Below are 11885 nucleotides of genomic sequence, written 5' to 3'. Positions count from 1 at the left end.
TCATCTACTGATGGCCACTTGAGCTCCTTCCAAATCTTGGATTTGGAGTTAGAAGAACTAGGTTTGGGCCTAGGTCCATCATTTACAAACTCTGTGACCTTGAACAAGTAATTTCACCTGCTGCATTAGTTTTCTTTTTCTGTGCAACAAATTACCACAAGCTTCATGGCTTAAGACAACACACCCAAACTACAGAACCCATGGTTCTGTAGAATGAAAGTCTATGAGCTTGACTGGGTTCTCTGCTCTATAGAGACTAAAATCAAGGTGTTGGCTGCTCTGTGATATCACACAAATTTCTTAAGCAGAATCTGCTTTCAATTTCATTCAGGTTGTTGACAAAACCCAGTTGCTAGCGGTTGTAGATTTGAGGTCCATGTTTTCTTGCTGGCTGTCTGCCAGGAGCCACTCTTGCCACCTAGAGGCTGTACACATTTGTGCCCCATTTGTTTTTTGAAAGGGTTTCGTGATGCTTGAATGAGATATTATACAGAGAGTAGTGATGAACGTAATAGCTGCTTAATGTCGCTGGGTTTAAAGGGCCCCACTCAACCCTCTCACATAGAACCTGTCTAAACAACAGAAGATTCAACCGGGAGGAAGTTCCTACAGTCGCTTAAAACAGAAGCCTTAATATGGCCAAGCCCACAGGGGCTCCCGCCTGTGAATCCAGGATCCGCCCTCCCCCCTACTCCACCCAGCCTTGAGCTGTGGGTACAGGCACTCTCGGGTGTGGGGGACGCTGAGTGGACGGCAGGGGGAGGGGTGGGGACACATCTGTGCTAGCCCTTCCCTGCAAGGCCGGTCCCCCCCTCTGCGTACCGTGCAAATGGAGTCTCCCAGCCTGCGCCCCCTGGTTTTAGTGCTCTGGTCGGAGTCCAGCAGTTGGAACATTTCTCTCTGAGCCTTCGAGCGCGCTGGTGGTACCTGGCTGCGCTCCCATTGCCGCTTCAGGTAAGCAGTTAGTGCCGCGTCCACAGATGCGGCCAACATCGCCTGGGCGAGGAGCGAATTTGCCCGCTAGCACACTGGGTTCTTGCCTCGCAGAGGTAAAAGCCATCCTCTGCCGTTTGCGGGTGCTCGAGCACTAGGGGCAGCGGGCGAACCAGCCTGGGCTGTTGCGGGTGGAAACTGGCGGATGTGTTGTCCACGAAGCGGGTACCCTCGCTGGATGACACGGACTGTTGCTGCGGGCAGTGGGTATCTGTTGGTGCCACGAACCGAGCATCCTGGCTCATAGGGGTTCCCTGCGTGCCTCTCAACGCCCGCATGACCATACCCTGGATCCGGGCGTCCGCGGCGGCGAACCCTTGTCCGCGGTGATCGAATGGTTTCAGAGAGGCTAACAATTTTTGATACCCGAGGGAAAAGCGCACTAAGTGCTTACGCAGGGAGGAAAGGTTCGCTCAGGTCGCTTGGATGTGTGCATTTTAAGGGTTGGCAAGCCGTCCGTTAAAACAGCGGCTCATTCTGCAGTAAGAGTGTGGGGCATGTTGTGAAAGGAAATAACGGGTGTGTAGCCACCGGGTAAGGCACCCTCCTTGGAGGTGCCAGCGAGCCTCCCTGCCTGTACCTGTTTGCACCGGTGCCCGGGGCAGGCAGTGAGCCAGGCTCTACCGTGGGAGGGAGGGTACGGGGTTGCGAAGCAGGCTGAGAGAGCGTCCCCGGCGTCCCCGGGGAGAAGCTGTTCGCGCGGATGCCGTGACAACACCCCAGGTCAGACGCCCCATCTCTGACTCTCCCTTTCTTCCTCCCTAGGCTTTGCCTACTGCTCGCTCGGTGCCAGAGAAGTTGTGCACAGTCTCAGTGCCAGTTCCTGACAATGGGCAACTCCTGCTTTGGCTTCAAGGAAAAGCTGGTGCAGCGGCTGCGACCTCTGCCCACTCTGCTGATCATTCGCGCCGTCATGCCCCAGAAGAAAAATAAAGATTTCTGCGTGGTGATCCTTGGCTCTGCGGGCGTCGGCAAGAGCGCACTGGTGAAGAAATGGGTGCGCGGCAACTTTCGTGAAAAATACGTGCCAACGACGGAAGATATGTACCACCAGGTGCCGAGCAGCAGTCGCGGCGCGGGCACGCTGCACATCACCGACACCGCGGGCGGTCACCGCTACCCGGGCTTGCAGCGCCTCGCCATTGCCAGGGGCCACGCCTTCGTCCTGGTCTACTCGGTCACCAAGAAGCAAACCCTGGAGGAGCTGAAGCCTTTCTACGAGCTGATCCGCGAGATCAAAGGCCGAAACCTGCGTAAGTTCCCTATCGTGCTGGTGGGCAACAAATGCGATGACAGCCGCCGCCGGGAGCTGAGCGCAAAGGACGGCGCTGCCTACGCCCTGGAGTGGAATTGCGCCTTCATGGAAACCTCCGCCAAGACGGATGTCAACGTGCAGGAGCTGTTTCACATGCTGCTGAACCACGCGAAGAAGCCCGCCACCAGCGGCCAGCCTGCCCAGAAGAAATCCCAGATGCCCAAGATCGCCGAGAAGCTGCTGGGCAAGTGCATCATCATGTGAGCCCTGGATCTTACGAGCCCGACCTCCCCCGACAGTGTGTAGAGAACGTGGACCAATGCCAGTGTCGTGTGTCACCTGTAATGATTGACTTTTGTGCTGTGGTTTGGGTTGTAACAGCTAGAGGTGAAAAAATGTACCTTGTAAGTTAATTTTCTTTTTCCCAGGCAAGAGAATGCGTATTGTTACAACATTGATACTGGAGGAGGGAAAAAAGGAGAATAAGTCTTGACAGACTTCAGAGATTAATGTTTGAAAAGGAGAATGAAATAGCAAAATCAATTGAAAGATGCCACTGCTCTTCTTGTAACCCTTATTACCATGTATTATTTTTAAACATTTTAAGTCCTGTAAGTGTCCAATCCAACCTTCCCACTATGTACTTAATTGTTATGAAATGTGTTTTTCCACAAAAGCTTTGCTAGATGACTGTGAGACAGATGTACTAAACAAGATAAATAAATGAATATTCTTTCGCCGAGCGTTGAGGGTGGGGGCAGAGAAAATAATGAAAGTGGAACTTGCTTACTAAAGATGTGCCAGTTTCCTAAGTCATTTAAAAGTGTTTGGATATTCCACATAGCAGTTTTAAAAAGTATAACAGTTATGTGACTTAATAAAGCTTTTCCTGCATGCAATCAGCTGTAATAATTTTTTCCCCTGCTGGACAACAACAGCCAATAATTACTAATGTCATTAAAATTTCAACCACATCTGGCAAAGGTTTTTATTAAGTCTTTCACACACGGACATCCCTGCCCTCCTGAAATTAGCCAGTGTGGGGAGGGGGTGGTAAAGGGCCACCGCAATGCAAAATTGGTTTGTGTCCATAATCTTTTCTGGACTGACATCCAGAAGAACTCCAGGGGCCTTTGAAGAGGAGGTTCACTGTTGCCATGTGTGAGGTACTGGTAGAAAGCAAACCTTAGTCTTTGGCTGCCTCAAAAGCCTTCCCTCAAGAAATACTGGGTATATGGAGATGGAAGGTAAGGGGAGAAATGGCTAGGATTTACAATTTGAGAAGCTCTTCATCAAGGCAAATTTTGGAAAAGGTTAATTTTATATTTGAACAATTTTTGAGTGAGTGACTACATAACTATACATGCTCTTACTTGTGAATGTTTTTTGTTTTTTGTTTTTGTTTTTGCAATTGTGGGAGGAGAGAGAAGGCTCTCAACCTGGTGATTTTCCTTCCATCAAATATTGAACAATTTATGTGTTTTAAAAATAGTTTCATATAGCTTGATTTTTAGGGAACATGCACATTGTTGAGAAGAAACCATAAACATTTATTTCATAATAGTACAAAGTTTTGAGCTTAGAAAATCCATTCAGTGGCTCATTTTAAACAATTATTTAAGATTTTCCTTTTTCACTTTCAAAGCAATTGTTCTCAACCACTAGAAAATACCTAAGTGGTCTTACCATATTGCTTTTTATGTATTTTATTTTAAAAAAATTTCTTAGCTAAAGTTCCTACTGGAGTTATTCCATTTCTAAAAGAAAAATACACTATCTTGGCTATTTTCTGGGAGAATTCTCCTTGAAAAAAAAAAAGTATTGCAATAGCTTAGAAAAATCCATTCAGTGGCTCATTTTAAAGTCAATTATTTAAGATTTTTCTTTCTCACTTTCAAAGCAATTATTCTCAACCACTAGAAAATACCTAAGTGGTCTTACCATATTGCTTTTTATGTATTCTATTTTTAAAAATAGTTCTTTAAGCTGAAGTTTCTAGTGGAGTTATTCCATTTCTGAAAGAAAAATACTCTATGCTGGCTATTTCCCAGGAGACTTCTCCTTGAAAAATGTATCACATTCATTGTTGCTTCTTGTAGATGAGAATGGATTACAAAGTGGTAAATACCACCCTTTAGAAAAGAGAAAACATGTTTTTAATATTGCAGTAATACTTAGTAAAAAAAACATTCTAGGCACATATTTATACAATCTATTTACATGCCAGTGTTTCTATATTATAGTGGAGCAAATATTTATCACATCTTTCCACAAGCCAATGCTCTACATTATATTATTTAATTCTCACAACAATTCAATGAAGTGGATACTGTTTTACCCATTTTGCAGAAGGAAACACTCATAAAGGTCAAAAAAACAATAAATGGCAGAGCCAATTTTTTGGAGCCAAGTGTTCTGCTTCAGAGCCAGTGCTCTTAACCATAATGGTGTGCTTTCTCTCCAAGATGACTAGTTAAAGGACAAATAGCTGACTTTTCTACTCTCTATATTATACCTGTGCAGAAGCCAAATTGGAGGTGAGAAAACAAATCAACAATTACAACACACATGGGGGATGGGTGTTAGAAACAGGGGAGAAAAGCACTTTACAAGGGGCTTGGAGAACATTTCACCCAAGAGATCACATGGCTGGAATCTTTTATGCTTAGGAGGAGCTGGTTTAAGTGGAGTTGGTGTGGGTGAGGAAAGGAGAGGATGATGACATTTTTAAGCAAATAAGTTATGCTTAAAAAGTATAAAGAAGGTCTGGGGAAAGTGTGGGGTCTAAGAGATCACAACATGTTTCCAGAAATGGACCGAAGGAGCAAACTCTGTGAGATGAGCCTGCAAAGTTAGAGTTTAGAATAGGTAATGGGTACTTACTAAAGGATGGAAACAATTTAGATCCTATTTGCATTAAAAAGAGATCACTCTGGAGCCTCAGTAAGAGCTACTGAAAAGAGGTCAGGCTGGTAGACAAATTTAAAAACTATTAGAATAGTCCAGGAAAATTATTTTGAGTAAGTGCTCAGGCATTGCCAAAAAGAATGGAGGCAGGGATAGATCTGAGAATTATTTAGTAGGGAGAATGGCAAAAGCTTGGTTATATGTTGGAGTTTGAAAGAGAGGAAGAAGTTAACAGAAACAACACATTTCTGCGTAGGATTCCTGAGTAGGTTAGGAGGTCATTAACAAGTCCAGTAAAGCAGAAAGAAGAGCCAGTTTGGAGAAACATCTATTTGCATATGTACATAAGGATAATAAGTTATATTTTGGGTAACAGTTGCCAGGATAACCAGGTGGAAGTTTCCAACGGGAACTAGACCGGGTATAGGGACTGGAGACAGATGTGAGTTTTCAGCATATAGCTGGTGGTAAGACAGTGGAGGGAGAAAAGAAGAGGCAAGATAAAAAGACTTAGCTAGGACAGAGTCCTGTAGAGTACAAGCACTTAGAAAGATATTGACCGAGAGGTCACTGAAAAGACACTTAGAAGTGACCAAAAGAGAGGAGGAAATTCATAATGTGCAGTAATAAATGCTAAGGAAGAAATGAGTTCCAAGGAAAAGTATGTATGCCATCACAGAAAAAAATGTTAACAAATAAAATAAGATGAACATTAGGAAGTGTTGCTTAGATTTAGAACTTAGGCGCTTTCTGGTTCCAGTCAAGACAAAGTAGCCCCATCCCTCCCATGTATTCCTCTTACAACTAGAAGAACTCTGGACATAACACAGCAAATGAACAAAGAAAAAGACTTAACAGTGGAAAGAAGTGGAGTGCCTGGGAGCCTCAGGACGTGAGAAAGGACGTGATGGTGATTTCCCCGAGTCTCCTCATCTCCCGTATATCCTGGGCAGGACACTGCAGAAACATCCAGGTTAGAACTGCCAACAGACACAGGCCAGAAAAGCACACTTCCCCTAGTTAAATAACCAGGAAAGTGGGGGGTTAATAACAGAAAACCTTTTCTGGAAATATGCATCTTACGCCAGACAAATACTAACAGCAAAACCCCTGGTCCTCACCCCCCAGAGCAAGCTGGTCTCCCACCCCACTCTGCCCTGCCCTTGGAGGCAGATGACAGTGTTCTGATGTCCCTGCCTGGTGCTAGACAGCAGGCCACACTGGGGGACTAATCCATCCTTCACCCTTGCCCCACTGGCGGGGTGATGTCAGTTGGGGCTGGGCAGGGAGCTGAGCTTCCATCTCCACCTGCCAGTGGTGAGACTCAATGAGGCAGTGAGAAGCAGAGCAAGTCAGCGCTCCAGTTCTCCCTCACCCCACCCCCACTCCCACCTCCATGGGGCCCAGCTTCCTTGACTATAATGCAAAAGTCTGGGACAAGATCTTCTCTTAGGTCTCTCCCCCCAAAATCACAAGTGAGAGAGAAACTACATTATGACCGCTTGAATGGGAGCAGGGAGGCTATAAACCATTCTAACCATTCTTTGAGTAAACAGTGTTATTCAAAGGAGCTAGGACCTACAGTTTTTATTTTTGTACTATGCAATACAGTAGCCTCTAGCCTTATGTTATTTCTGCACTTGGAATGTGGCTAGTCCAAACTGAGATGTATTGTATCACATGTAGAAATGATAATATTTTAGATATAGTGGGTTAAATAATATATATTTAAATAATTTGTGTTTCTTTTTTACCTTTTAAAATGTGGCTACCAGAAAGTCTTAAATTATATTTGTAGCTCATTTTCATGGCTCACATTATATTCCTATTGGACAGTGTTGATCTCTATTAAGAGCGGCTGTCAGAACTAATTTCTAATTTGAATTTGATTACTTACATTAACCAGGATAAACAATCAAGTGTTGAAAAAAATGTCAGCATGTATTTAAAATAATGTGTTGTCAGATGTCTAAGTAACTTCAGAAAATTCAAGATTAACAGCAATGTAACAAAATCCACTGAGAGGTGTGTTTGCATATAAATGAATTTGAATATTGCTACATCTATAAACCTGGGTCCACAGGCCCAGAGCTTGGAAAAATAAATATGTCAGACAATGATTTCAGGGAGTTGGTAAAGATTAAAATAAATGAAAAAAACTAAAAATATGCCCACTGCAGTAATATGATGTTTTCCCAGGCTACTGATACTGACAAACCTGCCTTTTATTTGAAATTGAAAAGTGAAAAAGTGGAGAAAAGAAACCTGATGTGGAGGTGAATGCAATTTTGTAAAATGAAATTTAATAAATTTAAGTATTTGACACCAGTACTGTGGTTATATGTGGGTGTGTTCACAGCTGCTCATCTGTTTTGTCCTCCAGGATTATAGACGTGGCTTAGAAGCGATCTCACAAACTCAAAAAGTATTAGAACCCCCCATGTTCCGCCTCTACATTTCCTTTCCAGTTTTCTCTGTGAGTACATCACATCATGTATTCTTTCCCCAGCCATCCTGGACAACTTGCTGTTCCCCCAAATATCCTATGTAGTTGTTCCTTAGCTCTTTCCTCACACAGGGTACTTTTTCTTCCATTTTTTTGCCTATCAAAATTTTATTCACCCTTTACCCAAATACCAAATACCAACCCCATTGAAGACTTCCCTGTTCTTCAGTAATTATTCACAGATGTTTTATTTAAGAGTCAGCGATATGTTGGCCCTGTGCCACGCTTGGGGTGCTTCACGAAGTTTGTAATCTCCGAAGGCAGACAAGGAAGAAAATAAAAAAGCACAGCAGAGTGGTATAGGTGCTCTGAGACGGGTCCATTTGCCACTGTGTTAGCATACTGATCTCTCAGAAATGCAATTTGATTAGACTGCTGCTTTAAGAGCCATTATTTGCCAGATATTCTAACAAATGTGCACAGCTATTCAGACAAAAACATGTGTGAATCTCAGCTCTGCCAGTTATTGTGTGTCTGTGGGGCAAGTACTAAAGTTCTCTGGGCATCATCTTCCTCAAATGTAAAATGGGGATGATAATAATAGCTTCTGTCCAGGACAGTTGAATTTAAAAAGGTTAATACACATAGAGGACTTAGAATAGTCCCTGGCATATTGTAAATAATCCAAAAAATACCAGCTATTGTCATTATTAACAAAAGATTGGAAATTACCTAAATGACAGTCAACATGGGCCAACGTATATTAAAATAATGAGATGATATGGCCCAATACACAGTATCTCCAAGATTTATTTTAAATTCACTCCCAATTGAAGGTTAGTGTGTGTGTGTATGAATAATAAAAAAATTTCTAGAAGGATATTCAAGTAATTGTTAATAGGCATTGGCCCTGAGGAGGAAATGACAGTTTAGTGGGGAGAGAAGACCAGCTTTTCATTTTATTACCTTTAATACAGTTTGAATTATATTACTATGTGCATACATTATTTTTTGAATTATTAAGAAAAACATAATTTCCTTAAGTCTCAGCTGGAAATGACAGAGTGGGGACTAGAATCCTAATTTTCTAACCCAAACCCCAATGCTTTTTCAATTTTATTCAATATTAATGTAACCCCAGGGAGGAATTACATCATCTAATTAAAAGAAAAGAACTATAACTGTATTGTGCACCTAGCATATGCCATTTAACAGAGGAGGAACAGATGAAGTTCAGGATGGTTAAATAAGCAACCCGTCTACCTGACATCACCCAGAGGGACCCAAATGAAAAAATATGTCTTTTCTTCTTTGTTTTTTTGCTGCTCACAACCTTGTGAGTTCAGCAAATGAAATAAAATAATCCCTGTAAAAACAATGTTCACAATGCCCAGCACGTAGTGAGTCCTCAGCCGCTTAGTTGAATTATTGTGGTGCTTTCTTCCCTCTTTACCTCTCCTGGATATTTACTCAAAGACTAATGCAAATGCCAGTCTACTCAACACCCACGGCCTCTGGACTCTGGGAGATTATATGTTCCCCTGATATTTGCAGGAGAAACACATCTAAAAAATTCCATTTCTAAAAGCTCTAAACTCAGGCGTGGGAGGTAACTAGCCTGTCCGTTAATGCATGTCCTCCTGTTTACTTCTTTTGCTCTGAAAGCTCATGTGGCCTCTTTGTAAAGGTAGTCATTAATGTAGAGTGGGAGAGAAAGAAAGGGATTCAGAGAGAAATTACTCGTAATTGCAATCCTCTATTAGTATGTTTTTCTCTGCAACCTGGAGCTGAACATTGTGAAATGTATTTGTTCCCAGTGTAATTTAAATGTGAATTAAGTAGTGCTATGAGGCTGGGCTATTTGAGAACAAGGCAGTTTGTCACATGTTTGGAATTGCTTGAAAATGCCCACCTGATTGAAAATGCATCCTATCCTGCTGGTATGGCACTCTTTAAGGTACTAACTTTCATATCATCTCTGCCATTCCTAAATAGCTGGAAACCTCTGGAAACTTCTGAGAACTGCAGTTTTTTCATCTTTAAAATGAGAGAATCTCAAACTCAAGGTCCACAGCAGGCAAGTAGGGAGTCTAAATGATGGTATATGGGAAGATTATGCCCAATTTATATAGCAAGCTGCCTCTACTAAGCTCCATTAGAAAATGTGGACCGAGTGTTGCAATTTTTTTTTTTCTGATTTTTATGGGAGAATCTAATAATTTAAAAATATTGGCAACACATGAGAAATTGTTTATAGCTCTGGCCAGTGTAGCTCAGTTGGTTGGATTGTTGTTCTGTAACCCAACGGTTTCAAATTTGATTTCTGGTCACAACACATACCTGGGTTGCAGGTTCAATACCTGGTCTGAATGTGTCCAATCCCTGGTCTGGGCACTTACAGGAGGGAGGCAACAAATACATGCTTTTCTCTCACATAGATGTTTCTCTCTCTCCTTTCCTCTCTCCCTCCCTCTCTCTCCAGAAAGCAATGAAAAAATGTCCTCGGGTGAGGAGATAAAAAGAAATTGTTTATAAAAATTTCTGTTTGGTTCTAACTGTGCCAGACATACCAGCCACCAGTTAAAGACCTCAGGCTGGAGATTATGGAAGGTTCTTTACCATTCAGAAATATTTTGACATCTTCATTAATATCTGAGAGAATAAAAAGTATTGAGGTAGCTCCCTAATAGTGTTCATAAGGGCATGGTGGAAGGTGGACCTAGAAGCTCTTGACTGAGCTCCATTTCTACCCCATAGGTGTATTGGGATTTATCCTCTCTAAACCTCAGCCCTTTCCCTCGGAAATGGTGATACAACCTCCCTTCTCACATCTTTGGTCTTTATGAAACATGTTTAAAGCTGTAAGTGTAACATAGATAGGAAATTATCATGCTCATTGCTTAAAGATGGAAAATGACAATGATTCGGGGGAAATAAATTGCTGAAGTTTATGAGAGGAGAAATCCAGACTAGACTTTTTTTCAATGAGGGCTGGTAACAGAACCTCATGGTCAAGAGCATCAACTCTGGGACCAGAATCTGAACTCAGGTTCTCCTTGCTAGGCATATGAACTTGGCCAGCTGTCTCTGTTTCCTCATTTGAACAATGGAGATAATAATAGTTCTTCCTTTAGAGTGTTATTATGCATATGCCTAGAGTCACCCTGATGGATTCTCCTCTCCTAGTGTTCACAGTATTGTAGAATTCTCTCCTCTTGAATGGTGCTAAAGAGAAGGGGCTGTAACTTCCTTCCATCCAATAGAATATGAAAAAGATAATGGGATGTCACTCTGTGATCATGTTACACTTCATAAGACTCTGTCTTACAGAGTGGAGAAGTCTTACAGAGTGGAGCTAGAGCTGTTTGTGAGTTCAATAAAGTCAGCTTCTGTGTTGGAGAAGCCCACTTGGCAAGGAACTGGGAGCAGCCTGGGAACTGTGGGTGGCCTCTAGGACCCAAGGATAATATTCAGCCAACAGCCAGCAAAGATCTAGGGTCTAAGGTGATACAGATGCAGGGAAATAAATTCTGCCAACAACCTGAATGACCTTAGAAACAGATTGTTCTCCATATGAGTCTCCAAATGAAAATGCAACCAGCTGACATCCTGATTGGTGCCTTGTGAGACTGTGAGCAGAGGACCCAGCTATTCTGGGCCTAGACTCCTGACCACAGAGACTGTGAGGTAAGAAATGTGTTATTGCAAGCTGCTAAGTTTGTGATAATTTGTTATGCAGCAGTAGAAAACTAGCAGACTCTTATAGTGTTGTTATGAAAACTACATGAATTAATATTTGCAAAATACTTTCATTTCAATGATATAAAAGTGTTTACATATCATATTTTGAATGACCAGTTTATTTTCAAATGCAGCAGCAGTACCCTGAATAACGTTGTATCATTCAACATCATGTCATTATAATGTTAATGAAATGCTATAGGACCTTAACTCTTGTTTATATCAATTAGCCCCCGGTAAAACTGATTTTGTAATATGCCATTTCATCACAGTTTCAAGAAGCTATCAACAACATTAAGTGAGGACTTACTGTACAATTAAAACTGCTAGACTTTTGCTTCTGTTTATGATTGTACTAGAGACATGGGTTACCCCTTTAATTGTCTCAAACTCATGAGGACCTCTTTTTCTATAAAAGACTCAATTCTCACCCTCACTTGGTAATACAGCACTCACCACCCCCATTCCCACCAAGAATTTCTGAGAACCTCTTGGGTTACAATTATGCACAAAGTGGTCGACCAACTGCATATAGTCCTACTT

The 11885-nt window shown here is 42.2% G+C and overlaps 1 protein-coding gene across 2 annotated transcripts; it reads left to right on the top strand.

Moving 5' to 3' along the window:
• Positions 1 to 847: 847 nt before the first annotated feature.
• Positions 848 to 3147, top strand: DIRAS3 (DIRAS family GTPase 3). Of its 2 annotated transcripts, none has more exons than XM_090271669.1 (2): positions 848 to 954; positions 1759 to 3147. In XM_090271669.1, exon 2 carries the CDS (start codon positions 1823 to 1825, stop codon positions 2510 to 2512), a length of 690 nt encoding a protein of 229 aa, XP_090127795.1. In that variant the 5' UTR covers positions 848 to 954; positions 1759 to 1822; the 3' UTR covers positions 2513 to 3147. The 2 variants fall into 2 exon arrangements, with proteins under 2 accessions (XP_090127795.1, XP_090127796.1); XM_090271670.1 differs by lacking the exon at positions 848 to 954 and adding an exon at positions 1028 to 1049.
• Positions 3148 to 11885: the final 8738 nt, after the last annotated feature.

The sequence above is a fragment of the Furipterus horrens genome, unplaced genomic scaffold, assembly GCF_987537825.1.
Source record: "Furipterus horrens unplaced genomic scaffold, mFurHor1.1.pri manual_scaffold_3, whole genome shotgun sequence".
NCBI classification, from domain to species: domain Eukaryota; kingdom Metazoa; phylum Chordata; class Mammalia; order Chiroptera; family Furipteridae; genus Furipterus; species Furipterus horrens.
The sequence above is the reverse complement of the archived record's forward strand: the minus strand, read 5'-3'. Positions and strand labels throughout refer to the sequence as shown.

Coding starts and splice junctions, on each gene's coding strand:
- DIRAS3 (XM_090271669.1), top strand. CDS start 1,823: ATGGGCAACTCCTGCTTTGGCTTCAAGGAAAAGCTGGTGCAGCGGCTG.